Source organism: Muntiacus reevesi, chromosome 22, assembly GCF_963930625.1.
Source record: "Muntiacus reevesi chromosome 22, mMunRee1.1, whole genome shotgun sequence".
NCBI classification, from domain to species: domain Eukaryota; kingdom Metazoa; phylum Chordata; class Mammalia; order Artiodactyla; family Cervidae; genus Muntiacus; species Muntiacus reevesi.
Genome location: NC_089270.1, coordinates 22,463,993 through 22,479,351, shown reverse-complemented (window position 1 = coordinate 22,479,351; position 15,359 = coordinate 22,463,993). Strand labels below are relative to the sequence as shown.

Genomic DNA, 15,359 nt, shown 5'->3' with positions numbered 1-15,359 from the left:
AACACATGCTTTGGAGAACATTATTCTCTTTACCTAGTGTCCTCTTAGTTTTTTTTTTCTATCAGAAGGCTTTTTTACCTAAACTGAAGCAGGGAAATCTGTCCTTAAGTTCCTGGCTTAGTAAATCTTGGGGACATGAAGATCCTTAATTTAATTTCCTCTCACCACTGGGTGCCAGGAAGCTGAAAGTCAGACTGATGGGCCTTATATATTTTATAGAAAGTTACCACACATACTTGTGAAGTAATCCTAAACCTGGCTTATTTTCATTATCCTATTATTTTCCTTTGCTTCTGGTTTTGTTTTATGGATCTCGTACATATAAATTAATTTTTAAGCACAAGAAACTTTTGTGGAACAAAATGCGCCACAAAAAAGCAGTGGTTGAGAACTCACTACTGAAATGGGAAGTGAAATGGTGGTAACCCTATCTACTGGACAATGAAAGAAAAAGTTTGTGAAGGCCATCTGAGAGTTCAGGTTTTAGCTAACATTTGAGAAAAGCCATTCTATAATCAGTAACATTGGGAAAAAAATCTGTTTTGATGCTCTGACATATATATCTCCGCCATTTATTTAGACTAAAGTCATAAAACCATTATAAAAACATATACCTACCTGGAAAATACCTTTCGGGAACTTTGGAAATGTAGAACAGGAAAGCAAGAAGAGCAATCACATACATCACAACTACACGGGGTGCAAAGTCCTGAAAAGCAAAGCATAGTTTTTCACAGATCTTGCTACTATGACTGAACTTTCAACTTACTGATATTATAAATCTAATTAATATAAGTGAACACAGAGAATTAGAATTTATAGGTGGGATTTAAGTCTATTAAATCTTACGTACAGTCTCCAGTAATAGAAACCTAGTTCTCAATACTCTAGGAAGTGTTTCATAGGAGTGGAACACAGCTAACCTAAGGGTCAGGGTGAGCAGCTGAAGCTTCACCAGGGTCAAAGTGCAAAGGGCAGCCAACTCCCATCTACAACGTGGGTGCCTGGGTGGAATACATGCGGGAATGGAGTTACCAGCTGAATAAGCAGAGAGTAAACAGGGATCTGTGGCTGGAAAAGACCCAAGAGGCTCAGCCCAAGAGTGGAATCTGTTCCACCATCCCAGATAGATGATCCTCTTGAACACTACTGTGCAAAGCTCTCTTGGAAAGCTTTTCCTTGCCCTAAGAAAATCAGCCAGCTCTAATTTATACACCTTGTTCCTAATTCTGGTTATAAACCTAATTTACTAAGAAGTCATTTAAGAAATTAAAACAAATGACTTTTCTTCCATCTACACATATTTGAGAATCATCATGGAACCCCTCTCCCCTAAATCCTATGTTCTCAGACGATCAACCCCAGATTCTACAAACATTCTCGAACAAAGCTCCACCGTACCTCCAGGATTAGCTGTTTGGAACTTTTCATCTTTGGTCAAGTGCCTCTCTCCCCATCTTTTTAAAACTAGACCTTACTGGAGAATTTCTCTGCAAGTCTCCCTTTGTTTCTGCACTGGGATGATCTCTGTTCACATTAGATTTCCATCTTAGAGAACCAGTATTCCTAAGCCATATTTCTAGTTTAAGATTGCTGAACACAGGAAAGTTTCCCCCACACGCCCCCATACTTATTTTTTTTCCTGAATTTCTTAAAAATCTACTGGCTTAATAGGTTTGGTTCTCTTTCTTTAATAACAGGATAAGCTTATGATAAGCTTGAAAGTGAAAGTGAAGTCGCTCAGTCGTGTCTGGCTTTTTGTGACCCCATGGACTGTAGCCTACCAAGCTCCTCTGTCCATGGAATTATCCAGGCAAGAGTACTGGAGTGGGTTGCCATTTCCTTCTCCATATGATAAGATTAAACAGATGCATTTCCCTCACCCCAAAACATTCACTTCTGTGTCAACAATTATTCACTTCTGGTTAGGACTGAATCTATTAAGAGAGTAGCACTTCCCCATTCTATTTTCTGGGCATCAAAACTGTCACAAAAATGATGTTTTCAGATACCAGGATCACTGAAGTTACTCATCACCACTATCACACCTTTATGCCAATTTTTTAGTCTTACAAAGAAAGCATCACCTTCATTCTCAAGTTGGCAACACAGCCAAATCATATCACTCAGTTCACTACACCAGACTTCCTTTTAGTTTTGTATGCAGATGATTTCCACCATGCTGTTACCAATAGTATGTAGGCATACTATTAGTCTCTTCTCTTCTAAAAAAATATAATTCTTTTGAATAAAATCTGCATTTAAATCTCCATATTCCAAAGGTCCCACTGCAACAAGTATATGCAATTTCTTCTAGACTTCTCAGCATAATTAAGTTACGTTAAAAATTCTCGTTTACTCCCTAGCACATACTTGGAGCATTTATATACAAATCTCTAAGAATTTAGGTCTAACTTCTAACTCCCTTCTCCAAAATGCTGAGGAATTCTCACTGAAGCTCTTCCTTATGTACTCCAATTCTCCCCATAACAACTAATGGTGTTTTATTTCTCAATATATTTTCCTTGCGGGGTAGAATATGGTCCCATGGCTCTGGCTGTCAAGAGATTTTCAAATCTCTATTTACTAGTCTCAATCTCTGAGCTTAATCCACACTCGATCTCCACATTAACATCCCACAGGTATTGCAGACTCAAGAGGTCCAAGAAGAAATCCTTCCCAACTCCTCTTCCACAAACAAGCAAATCAGCTGCTCCTCCTGGCACTGACCTTGCCCCAGCTGCCAAAGCTGGAAACTTAGGAGTCCTCCTTTACAGGGAGGACTTGGATATTTACATTCCAAGGTGAACAGAAAGAAAGTTAAGAACGTATGATCTTACAGAAATACATCTCAGAAGAAAACAGTAGTTAGAATCTATGCTATAGAGTATGTTTTATTTATTTATTAACATAGATTAACATATGTTAACATTAACATATTTATTAACATATTTACTAACATAACATTTATTTATTTATTAACATTAATATAGATGTGAAAAATTACTGCATCATTATGCAATTATAAATGACAAAGACCCACCGCTTGGCCAGAGTACACTACTTTACCCAAAGGAATGAAATTAGAAGGACAAAAAGAACGGGAACATACTGACCACACTCAGCATACCTGAACGATAGGAGCACCGATTCCTCCATTGAGCCACACCCAGTGGAGAGTAGGGATGACTCCATACCCGGAAACAGAACAGAAGATGATAGAACGGAGCCTCTGCCACTGCTGCGTGAGGTAATTGGGATGGATCTGAGCAAAAAATACGGCCAGGATCATAGCAAGCACGGTGATCAAGTACACTTGACGCCAATACTAGAATGAAAGGACATCGCATTTTAATTGTTATTGACAATAAGGGAAGGCAATGAGCAATTTTTGATTTTGGCTTCTACGGGACACATTCCAAACTGTATTTATTTTGGTATTTTCACTTCCAAACACGATTACCTTCCTTCCTTAAAACAGTGCACACTGCACACAGTTTTCAGGTCTCTTAGGATGACAAACCAGGCCCCAAAGTGAAGTGGTAAAGAACATTTATTCACACAAAAGCATTCCCTGAGTACCTATTATATGCCAGGGGCAACTGAAGCCCTGTGGAAACAAAGACACTTATGACCTGAGCTCGCTCAGTGGGCAAGCTCACAGGCTATGAGGGGGCCAACGTGTAAAGAGATGATTATAATCAAAGGCTAAGGACTGCAGTTGAGTTATGGAGGGAGCTCTCAAGGAAAAGGCAGTGTGATGGAGCAAGGCAGCTTTGTGAAGGGAACCTGAAAGGCAGACACACCGGTGGGCTATGTATTTGTAACTTTTCCAAGCTGGCGCTGAGGGAATAGCAGAGCTCTTGAAGAAAAAGATGATGTGGTTGTTTTTCAAACTATCTTATTAGAATAACTCTGACATCAGTGTAAAGAAAAAGAAAAAAAAAAAAAAGAGGTGACAGGAAGCTAGCTAGGAGGGTATTAAATATTTGATTCAAGGAGAAAATAGCTTGGACTGTTGCTGAACAGGAAGACAGATGTGAGCAGCAGATTCAGGAGACATTTTTGAAATAAACTAAAATCTTAACGGTTGATTGTCTATGGGATAGGGCAGCAGAGGATAGGTCAATTGTCTGCTGTAGAAAAGGCAGGGCAAAGGGCTTCTACTAGTGGAGCAAATGAACAAAGGTGATCCAGCATGAGGGGGTGTGTGTGTACTGGGGGCAGAAAATGGTGAAGCATGAAATATCATTCATTTCAAAATATGTCAAGTGTGAAGGACTTATAGAATATTTAGGTATCTAAACAAGAGGCTGAAAAGCAAGTCCTGAAGCTCATAAGTTGTTAGTTGTCCTCACAACTCAGTTAGGACAGAATTCTTAACCTGGGCTCCAAGGACTTCTCTGGGACCATTACAACTTCCTGAAACTCACATGTCAAAATGACTGATCAATCTGTGCCCAAATGCATATTATCTGGGATGGAGGGTCCAGAGTTTTCAATCTCATTCTCAAAGCAGCCTGTGTTCCTTAAAAGGTAAAGTGCCAGTAGAGCAACTGAATAGTTGGTTAAATGATGAGAGAGCAGAGGTAAGAAAACAATTTTTCCTTTAACTGATTATGGACTGTACTAGCTCTAACAGAGTTTTGTTTTTTTCCTCTTTAATCTACCTTGGAGTTCTGGTTCTTCTGAAAAAAAGATTTACAGTTGTCCCACTAGTCTATTTGATTATCAGATATGCTTGGGAAGAGGTAAATGAAAAACTGGTTTCAGAGAAATACAGAATAAGATAAGCAAAATATTTCTAGTATTACATACTCAAAAGCCTATTTTTAAAGATGTCAACATTTTCATGTAAAACGAATAAGTTGTGAAAGGTGAGCAGACATGCACAGTTTATTACTGAAACCAAACTACTTTACAATAGGGTAATGGCATATATATTTAATTATATGCTTCTATTCCAATGTAATCAGGCCTGAAAAACAAATGGCTTATGAATAAGTGGCTACCATTAATAATGTTCTTACATTCAAACCAAATTCTGATTTTTCACTTTGCTACTTTTATACTTTAGCATGTTGCCATTTTTCTCTATTATTGTGGAGTGACAAAGATCCTATTTAAGAATTCCCAATAATCAAAGTACGCCTGAGCTGCAGCCCACCCTCCCAGGGAGTGAAGGCTGGGGGTACGGTCTGGACCCCCATTCTGCAGGGAGGGCTCGGGCAGAACAGACTCATCCAGTGACTAGCAGGCCCACTGCTCCTGGGAGAGTGGCTCAGTTTTGGCTCTGAAAGGATAAAAGGAAAAAAGGAAAAGAGAAAATAGTGTGGTGGGGGGCAGGAGAAAGAGAGGCGGGTTGACGGGGCCTTTCTGAATGGGAGGCCTTAGACTGACTGGGCCCATGGAAGGTTCAGTTGCCTTCCTGACTGAGACATGAGATGAGGAGGGAGTTGGCCAATATATTTAGGTCAGCTGCTGCATAATTTGATCACCGTGTTTCAAATGCTGCTTACCCAAGGCAAAAACTGACTTTTGTAACTTTAGGCTCAGAAAGCAGCGCTGATCAAGAATTCAGAGAGTAGCAGTAGCATTAGTCACTCGGTCGTGTCCGACTCTTTGCGACCCCATGGACTGTGGTCCGTCAGGCTCCTCTGTCCATGGGATTCTCCAGGCAAGAATACTGGAGAGGACTGCCATTCCCTTCTCCAGAGGCTCTTCCCTCCCCAGGGATTGAACCGGGTCTCCTGCATTGCAGGCAGATTCTTTACTGTTTGAGCTACAAGATATGTTAGAATTCAGAGTAGACACGTTTATTAAAAACACTCACCACCCATCTGGTCTGTCTCTAGGTCTGACTCTAAATATAAGACTAAGGAAAGGAAAATATATTTCTTACATAAGAATATGCAACACATTGACAGATATACTTTCCTCTTTTATTCCCCCCCTACTGAGAGAGGAGTAAAGGATAAGAAGGGAAAATGGAAAGCAGTAGCTAGCTTGAAAATTTTAATGAGTGCTAACTTGATCTTCAACTCCAGCAACACAAAAATAAAAGATGTGTAATGTGAGTCTGAGGAATCAGTTAGCTATACAGTTTTAGAGGGGAAATAGTAAAATTTAAGTTTCAGAAGATAGCATATACATATTTTCCATGGAAAATCAGTAAAAGGAGTAGGAGCTGATAACAGATGTTAGAGATCATGGGGCCCTTTTGAAAAATGAGTTTATGCCTCCACTAGACTTTACTGTTTCTTCGATAAGTCAATTATGTGTCTACTCATAAGTTCAAGGGAATCATGGAAAGATAAAAGATCTATACCTGAAAAGGAATACGTAAAATGCTTTTAAGTTACTTACATTATTACAATAAAATGCATAAAATACACCGGAGACATAGCAGCCCAGTATTCCAATAGAAATTCCTGCATAATCTAATGCCATCCATCTTCGACAGGTTTTTTCTGATCGATGGCAGGAAAAGAGATGATAGCCCACAGAGCAAAGCATACAGACCTAGGGAAAATAAAACAAATCTTGTCAAAGTGAAACAAACAAAATGATAAAATCAACTCACTCATGACGTTCAGGGAGTGGTCAGGTGAAGTCCAGGTTTTTCAGCCAAACAGACCTAGACAGGGACTCTGGCTTTGTGCCTATATGTCATTTTCTTAAGCCTCAGTTTCCTCATGGGTAAAATGGGACAAAAATCATAAAGAAAGAAATCTATAATGACAGCTATTTTTATAAGATAAACAATTTAAATGAGTAGTACAATAGAAGGAAATATATCTACTGCATCCTATTTTGATCCATGAATAAGTTTCCTTTTAAAAGCTGCTTACTACAGAAGATATGTCCTTAGAAAGAAGAAAAAAAAAAAAAAAAACCAAAACACCATGGAATTTGATGATGTAAAAAAATAAGCCCTACCCAGTCAATCTATGCTCCAGTGATAGCCACTGATAACATCTTTTATGTATCTGTCCATATAGTTTCAATGAATCTATCAAACACCTCATGAAATAGAAGTCTATACACACATACACACAAGAACACATTTTAAATTAATCAAACAAAATCATATTGTATAGCTTGCTCTGCTATTTGTTTTTTTCCACTTAATATAAGACCTTTTATGTCTGTATGAGACTTCATTGTATAGAGTTTACTTTTAAGTTAAACACAGCTTTGGTGAATTCAAGGAAAAATAATTGTGACTTATGCTGACTCTATGTTGCCAAATTGAGAGCAAAGCTTATCTGATTCAATCAGCTGCTCTGAAGATTGATAAGGTTTCTGTAGCTGAACTCCCTCTAGTCATTAAATACCAGGTGTATGTCATGCACTGGGGATACAAAGATGAAGCCTCTGCTATCAAAGAGATTTTTTTTGGACAAGTGAACAAATGGTGATGTTGGAAGTCCTGCAGGAACGGTGCAGAGCACAGTTAGAAAACAGGAGGGAGGGAACTGGGCCTGTGGGCGCATGTGTGCACCCGATGGAGGGAGCTGCGGGAGGAAGAGGGTTCCGTGTTTCATCAGAGGGCTCCCCTGAGCTGCACCTTCAGCTGCTCTGGCGTTCATCAAGGACAGAATCAACGGCGTGCACAGGTTTACTGGTGGGACCACAGCAACAGCAGCGTATTAAACACAGCACCCTGACCAACGTCACGTGGTCTTCTTCATGATATGATTAGGACAAGTCCTATACATCAAGGAGTTTTAACTTCAATATTATGGACTCTATGTGATACTACTGAAGATTTTAAATGCACCTTTATAGAAAGGTTGACATGAGAGGTTACAGCTCTAGCCTTAGGAAACAATGACTAGAGCCTAGACCAAGGCAAGGATAGTGGGGATGGGGAAAGTGGGCCAGGTGAACGGTCATCTAGCCATCCTATGGGGTTCCCAGGTGGTGCTAGTGGTAAAGAACCCGCTTGCCAATGCAGGAGACGCAAGAGGCACGGGTTTGATCCCTGTGTTGGGAAGGTCCCCTGGAGAAGGAAATGACAACCCACTTCAGTATTCTTGCCTGGAGAATCCCATGGACAGAGGAACCTGGTGGGCTACAGTCCATGGGATCCAAACAGCTGGACACAACTTAGCGACTAAAAACAAACAACAATATACAAACCAGTCCCCGCAGCCTCAATATCAACGTTCAAAGCAAGGTTCCTAACTAGAGTCTCATTTCTTCTTCTGCTATCTAAAATCTTTAATGCTCTGTGGCTTTGACTACTAAACTGCAAGTCAGAGTGCACCTGACTCAATTAAACGTAACTTTAAGAAGTTATGTTTTCTATTATCCTTGAGATAAAAGGATAAATCCAGAGAACATGAAGGTGTACCTTCTCACTGACTGGAAAAGATCTCATTGCCACAGTGCTGAGTGACATAAACAGTAAGCGGAGTCGATGCAGCTCAGAAGGAGGTAGACAGAAAGGTAGGCAGGCAAGTGTGAGGCAGGTGTGGATCCACAAACATCTGGAGGGATTTTAACCCAAATGTCCAACGTGGAAGTGGACTTTCAAATGACTTTTTATAATACTTTCTTCCAAACACCACTTGTTTGCTCGAATTTCTATATGAGCATATCTTACAGTAATAAAGTTAGTAACAAGAAAGCTAATTTCATTATGAAAAGGAAAATAAAACTGAAAAGAGAAAAATAACAGTATCAAGTGGAAAGGATTAATAAAATATATTGTATTCATAGAGGACATCTGAGTTTTTTAAAAGTTAACCTAGACTAAGTATGTTCTGTTTTGAAAGGGACGTGTTGTTAGTTGCTTAAAAAAAAACTGGCTGAAAAATTATCTGACATATTGAGTATATCTGTTTTCTGGAAAGTTTCCTTCTGTGGAATATCTCACTCCATCCAGGTAGACAGATAATCAGAGTGTTATGTCTACATCCTTGCCATAATAACCAGATACCATGGGACCTGGCCCCTGCCTATCTCTCCATCCTCGTTGTTCTCCACTTTCCTAGGGTCTAACACAAGCAACAACACCTACAAGTCTAGAAAGTGCTAAGCTGTCTCCTGCTTCCGGGCCTGTCCACACATTTTTTAGGCTTCAATGCCCTGCCTCACTCCCCCTTCTGTGATGCAATCTTGATGATAGGCTGGTTTGTTCTGCACCAGATTCCCCATAACTGGCTTAGTGCCTGGCTATAGACAGGAGATATGAAAAAATATTTCTTGAAATGAATGCTAAGGAACTGAATCTCGGGAAAGGCATTCTCAAATTCTATTTTTCTCTAAGACAGAAAGACTTCTGGGAAAGTGCAAAGCCCCTAAAATTATACTCTACTATTCAGAATGGACTCTGTTATCTTGTTGGTAGGAAAGTATGAGCATTTAAAAAGCACAGGAAAGAGAAAACCATGTTATATTTCTTTAAAAAGTTAAATGTACATCAGTATTAATACATACAGTGATGATTTGCCTGCTGACTCGAAGAATCCGGGGAAATCGGGTGAACAAGTTATAATATTATAAAAATAACAAAAATGGTATTTGTAAGTAGGGCAGGCATGCTCACGTGACTTCAGCAAGCTGTGCTGTGTGTACCAGAAAGATCACTGCACTAGCAGTCAGGAGGACAGGACTTTACCGTCCTACTGAACAGCCTTGAGCAAGTCACTCAAACACTTCAGGCGTTTCTTCATTGGCAGGAGTTTTAATTATTTCATCTTCTCAGTTTTGCAATGCAGTGCTTTCTTAAACCACAATGAAAATAAGCATATATTCCCTGAACTAACATCAGCTGGGGCTGGGAGGGTAAAGGGCAGGCCAAGGGTCAGAGGAAAGCTTATGGGATCCTCAAAGGAGACGGTATCCAGATAACTAGCCGTAGAGCATAAACCAGTTTTTCTGATTATTGATTATAAGAGCATCTTAGTCTACAGTGCGTGTGTGTTAGTCCCTCAGTCGTGTCTGACTCTGAGACCCCATGGACCGTAGCCCACCAGGCTCCTCTGTCCATGGGATTCTCCAGGCGAGAATACTGGAGTGGGTTGCCATTCCTTTCTCCAGGGGATCTTTCTGACCCAGGGGTCAAAGTCGGGTCTCCTGCATGGCAGGTGGATTCTTCACCGTCTGAGACAGGTAAGTATGGGCAAATAGATTCATTTCCATTTTAAAAATGGAGATAGGTTTTTAAGAGATGTTTAGGCTCCGATTGGGACAAAAGTTAAACCTGAGAAAGAGTATACTGTAAAAAAATACTTAAAAGAAAAAGTAATTTTCTAATAAAATAACACAAAAATACAGCGTATTCTTTCCCTCAAAGAAATTAAAAATCTTATTCTAGAAACTAGAATTAGAAGAAAAGGGAGAGGGGGATGTTTCCATTGTGTTTCTTAATCATTTAAGTCCAAAGTTTTGAGTCAGATGATGAAGGCCTGAAACTGATGAATACACAATGAAACCAACAGCTGTGTGGCTGACATGGATTCCCCTTTCAGGGCAGCCGCAGGCTAACTGCTGGAAGCGCTGGCCTATGTGTGGGGGAGGAAGGATGATACTTTTTTCTTTCCATTTTTATGTTTACCTGTACTTTGCATTTTTTTTAATTTAAAAAATATCAACTGGATTTTGGTCCATATTAGCTTTCTTCTTTGGAAACTCCTGTTTGAAAAATTATTAAAAATAACTTTTAAAGGCCCTTTTACAGATTCCTGAAGAAAAGTGAAAGTTCTGAGGGACTATCACATGTTAGGCCAATGGAGGAAATGGCACAGAGAAGAAACTGAAAGTATTTGAAATCAGGAAAGTGCAAAAGGCCCAAAGGAAATTAACATTAAAGTGAGAAAAGATTAATACAGCAAAAGGAGGCATCAGAATTAAGACAATAGGGAAACAAGTACAAAAGTCATAGACCAATAAAAGGTGAGAAAAGTTCCCAAACAACTTTTCAGCACACAACAGGGTTCTGCTTCAGTTGGCAAATAGAATACAATCAGAGATTTCTATCTCTGTGTTAATCTTATAGCACAGAAGTCTAGAGAAAGGAAGAAAAAAGAAAGAAATTTTCTCAATCTTTAAAACTTCGTGGATTTCAAATACACTCTCAGAAAAACATACTTTGGGTGCTTATATTAGGAAATCGAATAAGCTAACTTATCTGCTACTTTGGGGCTCTTTGAAGCAAGTGGTGGGTGTGGAGTAAGGTCACCTGCCCAAGCCTGTCTGACTAAAGTTCTCTTTATCAATAATAGTGCTTGTGAAATGAGACTTACCTGGAAGCAGAAGAGACAAATAGAACAAATTACAAAATCTTCTCTGGATGCACTTGCTGAAGGTAACACAGATGTCATGTCATATATTCCCAGCGTGAAGAAGAGGAAGAAACCCAGCAAATGACTCCAGATGTTTACTGTCTCATTAGACAGAATGAACAAACTGGGGGGAAAAAAAAAACACACCAAACATGCAGCTCAGATTCAGATCTGCTGGCTCACTGGAGGCATTCATAAGGGTAGGGACAATTTGGTTGGTGGCGGACGTTATCTAATACTTGCTACTTTAAGCCCTTAACTCCATCTTGGCCTTTCTAAATTTAATGTACCATTTAGTTTAAGTTTTTCCACAACTCCATCAATCCTGGGATCTTACAGTTTTTTTTCCCCTTCTCATCTCTTATTATATTTACCATTTCAGTCATTTATGTATAAATTCCATCTCATTCTTCAGCATATCAACTCCCTGACAACTGGCACCATTCATCTGTATGATGCCACTGTTCTCAGCATAGGGTCCTGCTCAGATTAGATGCAGAAATAAACGTGTCTACAGAAATAAACGTGCAGATTAAAACCGGGTGCTAGCTAACACAGTCTGACATTCAGTAATAGGTATTTGAAAACCTGCTAAGCTTAGGCACACTTTAAAATACCTTTTTAGTATATACTGGGTTTCCCTGGTGGCTCAGATGGTAAAGAACCTGCCTGCAAAGGGAGAGACCCAGGTTCAATCCCTGGGTTGGGAAGATGCCCTGGAGAAGGGAATGGCTGCCCACTCCAGTATTCTTGCCTGGAAAATTCCATGGACAGAGGAACCTGGCAAGCTACAGTCCATGGGGTCACAAAGAGTCGGACACGACTGAGCAATTAACACTTTCAATTTCACTTCAGTATATATAACATGCAAGTGCTAAATTAAATGGACTTGAGAGAAGCAAGACAAATACAAATGGATCCACCGGAGATGTCCTTTAAGACAGGCATGCTGCAACAACTTTGCTGAGGCTGTTTTGAAACCAAACTAGTTTCCAGGTGGCATGAGTTTATTCTTTGTTGGAATAATAGGTTACTTTTACTATCAGTACTAGTTGCCCTCTTTCAATATGCCCTAACTGGTTTGAGTTTAAATAGGGCTTCCCAGGTGGCTCAGTGGTAAAGAGCCCACCTGCCAATGCAAGAGACTTGGGTTCCATCCCTGGGTCAGGATGATCCCCTGGAGAAGAAATGGCAACCCACTCCAGTACTCTTGCCTGGGAAATCCCAAGGACAGAGGAGGCTGGCAGGCTACATTATATGGGGTTGCAAAGAGTCAGACATGAGGGAGCATGCACACAAACGTATAACTCTAACACAGAATTTGCAGCAGTCACCATGGTTCCAATTTTCCCATGTCATAAACATCCTGGAGTCTGACACAATCAAACAATCATCAAGGATAGAGTGGATCTCATATCATTAATGTCAGGCTTTATCCTGTACAAGCTCCAAGTATAAACACTACTTATATTGGGGAGGGGGAGAAGAGACACAGGAATGTGAGGAAACCTAACTAAACCCAGGACTGCCTGACAGCCAATACACATCCGTTATACCTCAGAACTTTTCATGTGGTAAAACTCAGTGTAAGCTGGTTAAGTGAGCAGAGAGGCACAATCGTGGCATGTTCCTTCCGACTAACAGAGTACTGGCAGAACAGCTGTGACATACTAAACCCCTCCGTATATCTATATAGATAGAGACATACAGCTGGCCCTCCGGGCAGCTAAAAGGAGAGAGGGCAAAAGCTGAGCCTGGAAAACACCAAGCTGGTAGCAAGGACACTTAGAAGAACATCCCTAGGAGTGGATCTACTCTTAATCAATGAGAAGTTAGACACATACTCTGATCAGCTGCAAAATCAACAATCAATTTCTACATCATCATCTATCTGGCTTCAAATTCGATGGTCATGGTGTTAACAAGTCACCATTTACTGAGTGTTTATTATGTGCCAGGCTGGGTGTAGTATTCACATACACAAGGACTCATTTAATCCTTACTACTTTCTGAAGCAGATACTGTAAATACCCTCACTCTTACAAAAGGGGAGAATAAGGCTGGGAGAGGTTAACTTTTGTTCAAGGTCCCACAGCTGTGAAGTGGCTGATCTGCATACTCAAGTCTTTTTCACTCAATGCCCTGAGATCTAAAGCACTATATTTTCACTCCTTTGATCTATGAGATTTGGACCCTAACATAAGAATGCAGAGGTGGGTTTAAAGCCATTATTTAAGATAATTCATTACTCCGCTCTATCCATGTGGAACGTCACATCCACAGCAGGGGCTAGCTCTGATTTCTTGTGTAATAACTTATGCAAAGAAGGTGATGGGGAGGAAATGGCACTCAGGATTCAAACTGTCAAATGCCGTGGGCCATTCATTGAAGCCAAGCAGAGATGGACAGTGATGTCATCTTACTTTAAAGGCAGGCAGGGTAAAGGACAGCAGGAAGACGGTGCCAAAAAGAAGATCAAGCATCAAACATGTGGTTGCTGCTTGAGCAATTCAATAGCTCACATTCCAGCAGTGGGGTTTGTCACTACACCGACCTAGAGCTAGCCAATATCAGTATCTCAATTCTCCTAAAGTGGGGTCCTGAAATGAAGTACATATAGTGAGTTTTAGGGCTTCCCAGGTGGCTCAGTGGTAAAGAATCTGCCTGCCAATGCAGGAGATGGAGGTTTGATCTCTGGGTCAGGAAGATCTCCGGGAGAAGGAAATGGCAACCCACTCTAGTATTCTTGCCTGGAGAATTCCATGGACAGAGGAGCCTGGTGGACTTCAGTCCATAAGATCACAAAAGAGTTGTATATGACTTAAAGCTTGAGCATGCAGGCAAGTGAGTTTTAACAGAAATCTAGTCTAAGAACTAGAACACTAATTTTTCAGTTTTGTTTTCTTTTTAAACCCAGGCTTTCAAGGGACTCAACTTTAAGAATGTAGATGATGAAGACATTCCTTTTTTAAAGATGTTTCTACAGTGCTCTAATGGAGGGCAGCACCCCGTTATAGGCCCCCTTTGCTATAGTGCTTTTCCCACACAGCGTTTTTCACAATGGTTATTACGTAAGAGTGTAATTAGCTCTTTATTGTGTCACCCAGGCTAGACTTCAGTAGATTCACGAGAACAAGGGCCACACCTGCGTTCCTCTGTAGGACCTGGTAGGAAGACTGGCTGGGGCTCCATACTATCTACTAAACGCATGAATCAGGAATTTTTAAAAATTTATATGCCAATGTGAACTTGTTTCCTACTACACCGGCATTTACCGGGCTCCAAATATCTTAATTTCCATAGGGCTGCCTTAAAAATAAACAAAGCTTAGGTATACACAGGAGCAAGTATGTCCTGGCCATTGCCAGTGGGGTCGATTCCAACATATACCCCCAATAAACGCCGAATGGAATAAAGGATGGGAACCCTTTGTAAACAGCAAAGCCCCACTGGAGTTAGTGATTATGGTCATTGTTACCGTCATTAGTCCATAAATCAAGTACCCCGGCGGGGGAGAAAGAAAGATCACGAAGAGAGGAGAGGTGGCAGAAAAGGATGAAAAGGATGGAGGAGCTAGGGAACAAGGGGCGCGGAGAACAGCGGGGAAACCAGCAGGCGGACCAGACAAAAAGGGTGTAGAGGAGGAGGAGCCGCCGGCGCGCCCCCCTGGCGCACCCAGCGGAGGCGGCCAGTCTGTACCTTTTGATACACAGCCTGGAAGGCAGGTAGGCCCGGTAGCCGTCGGTGATGTACGGGTTGTCCTTGAGGGACACGGGGATCTGCTCGTAGGTGTAGAGGCGGATGCCGCGGGGCACCAGGACGGGCCAGTACTGGTAGCTGCCCAGCTCGATATAATGTGCGCTTTTCAGTAGCTTCTGATGCATCCTTCCCGGCCGCCGCCGCTCCCCAACCGGGGAACTCACCCAGGCCCCGCCTCCCCGGGGAGGGGGCTTCGCCGCCGCCGCAGCCCCCGCCCCGGAGCCCGCGGACGCCGCGCGAGGTCCTAGGGCCCCGCCGCTGCCCAGGCCCGGCTCCGCGAACTGAGCGTCCACCGCTGTCAGCGCC

General features: G+C 41.3%; 1 protein-coding gene across 4 annotated transcripts in view; it reads right to left on the bottom strand.

Moving 5' to 3' along the window:
• Positions 1–15,359, bottom strand: part of PAQR3 (progestin and adipoQ receptor family member 3) — a 27,300-nt gene extending 11,941 nt beyond the window's left edge. For all 4 annotated transcript variants that reach the window (XR_010660323.1, XM_065914688.1, XM_065914687.1 and 1 more), the window contains exons 1-5: positions 14,994–15,359; positions 11,256–11,418; positions 6,367–6,522; positions 3,131–3,328; positions 619–709 (exon numbers count right to left, since the gene is read on the bottom strand). Coding sequence is in view for 3 of the 4 variants with exons in the window: in XM_065914688.1 (XP_065770760.1) it covers positions 619–709; positions 3,131–3,328; positions 6,367–6,522; positions 11,256–11,418; positions 14,994–15,178 (793 nt within the window). In the remaining variant the exon portion in view is untranslated. The remainder of the gene's footprint in view (positions 1–618; positions 710–3,130; positions 3,329–6,366; positions 6,523–11,255; positions 11,419–14,993) is intronic.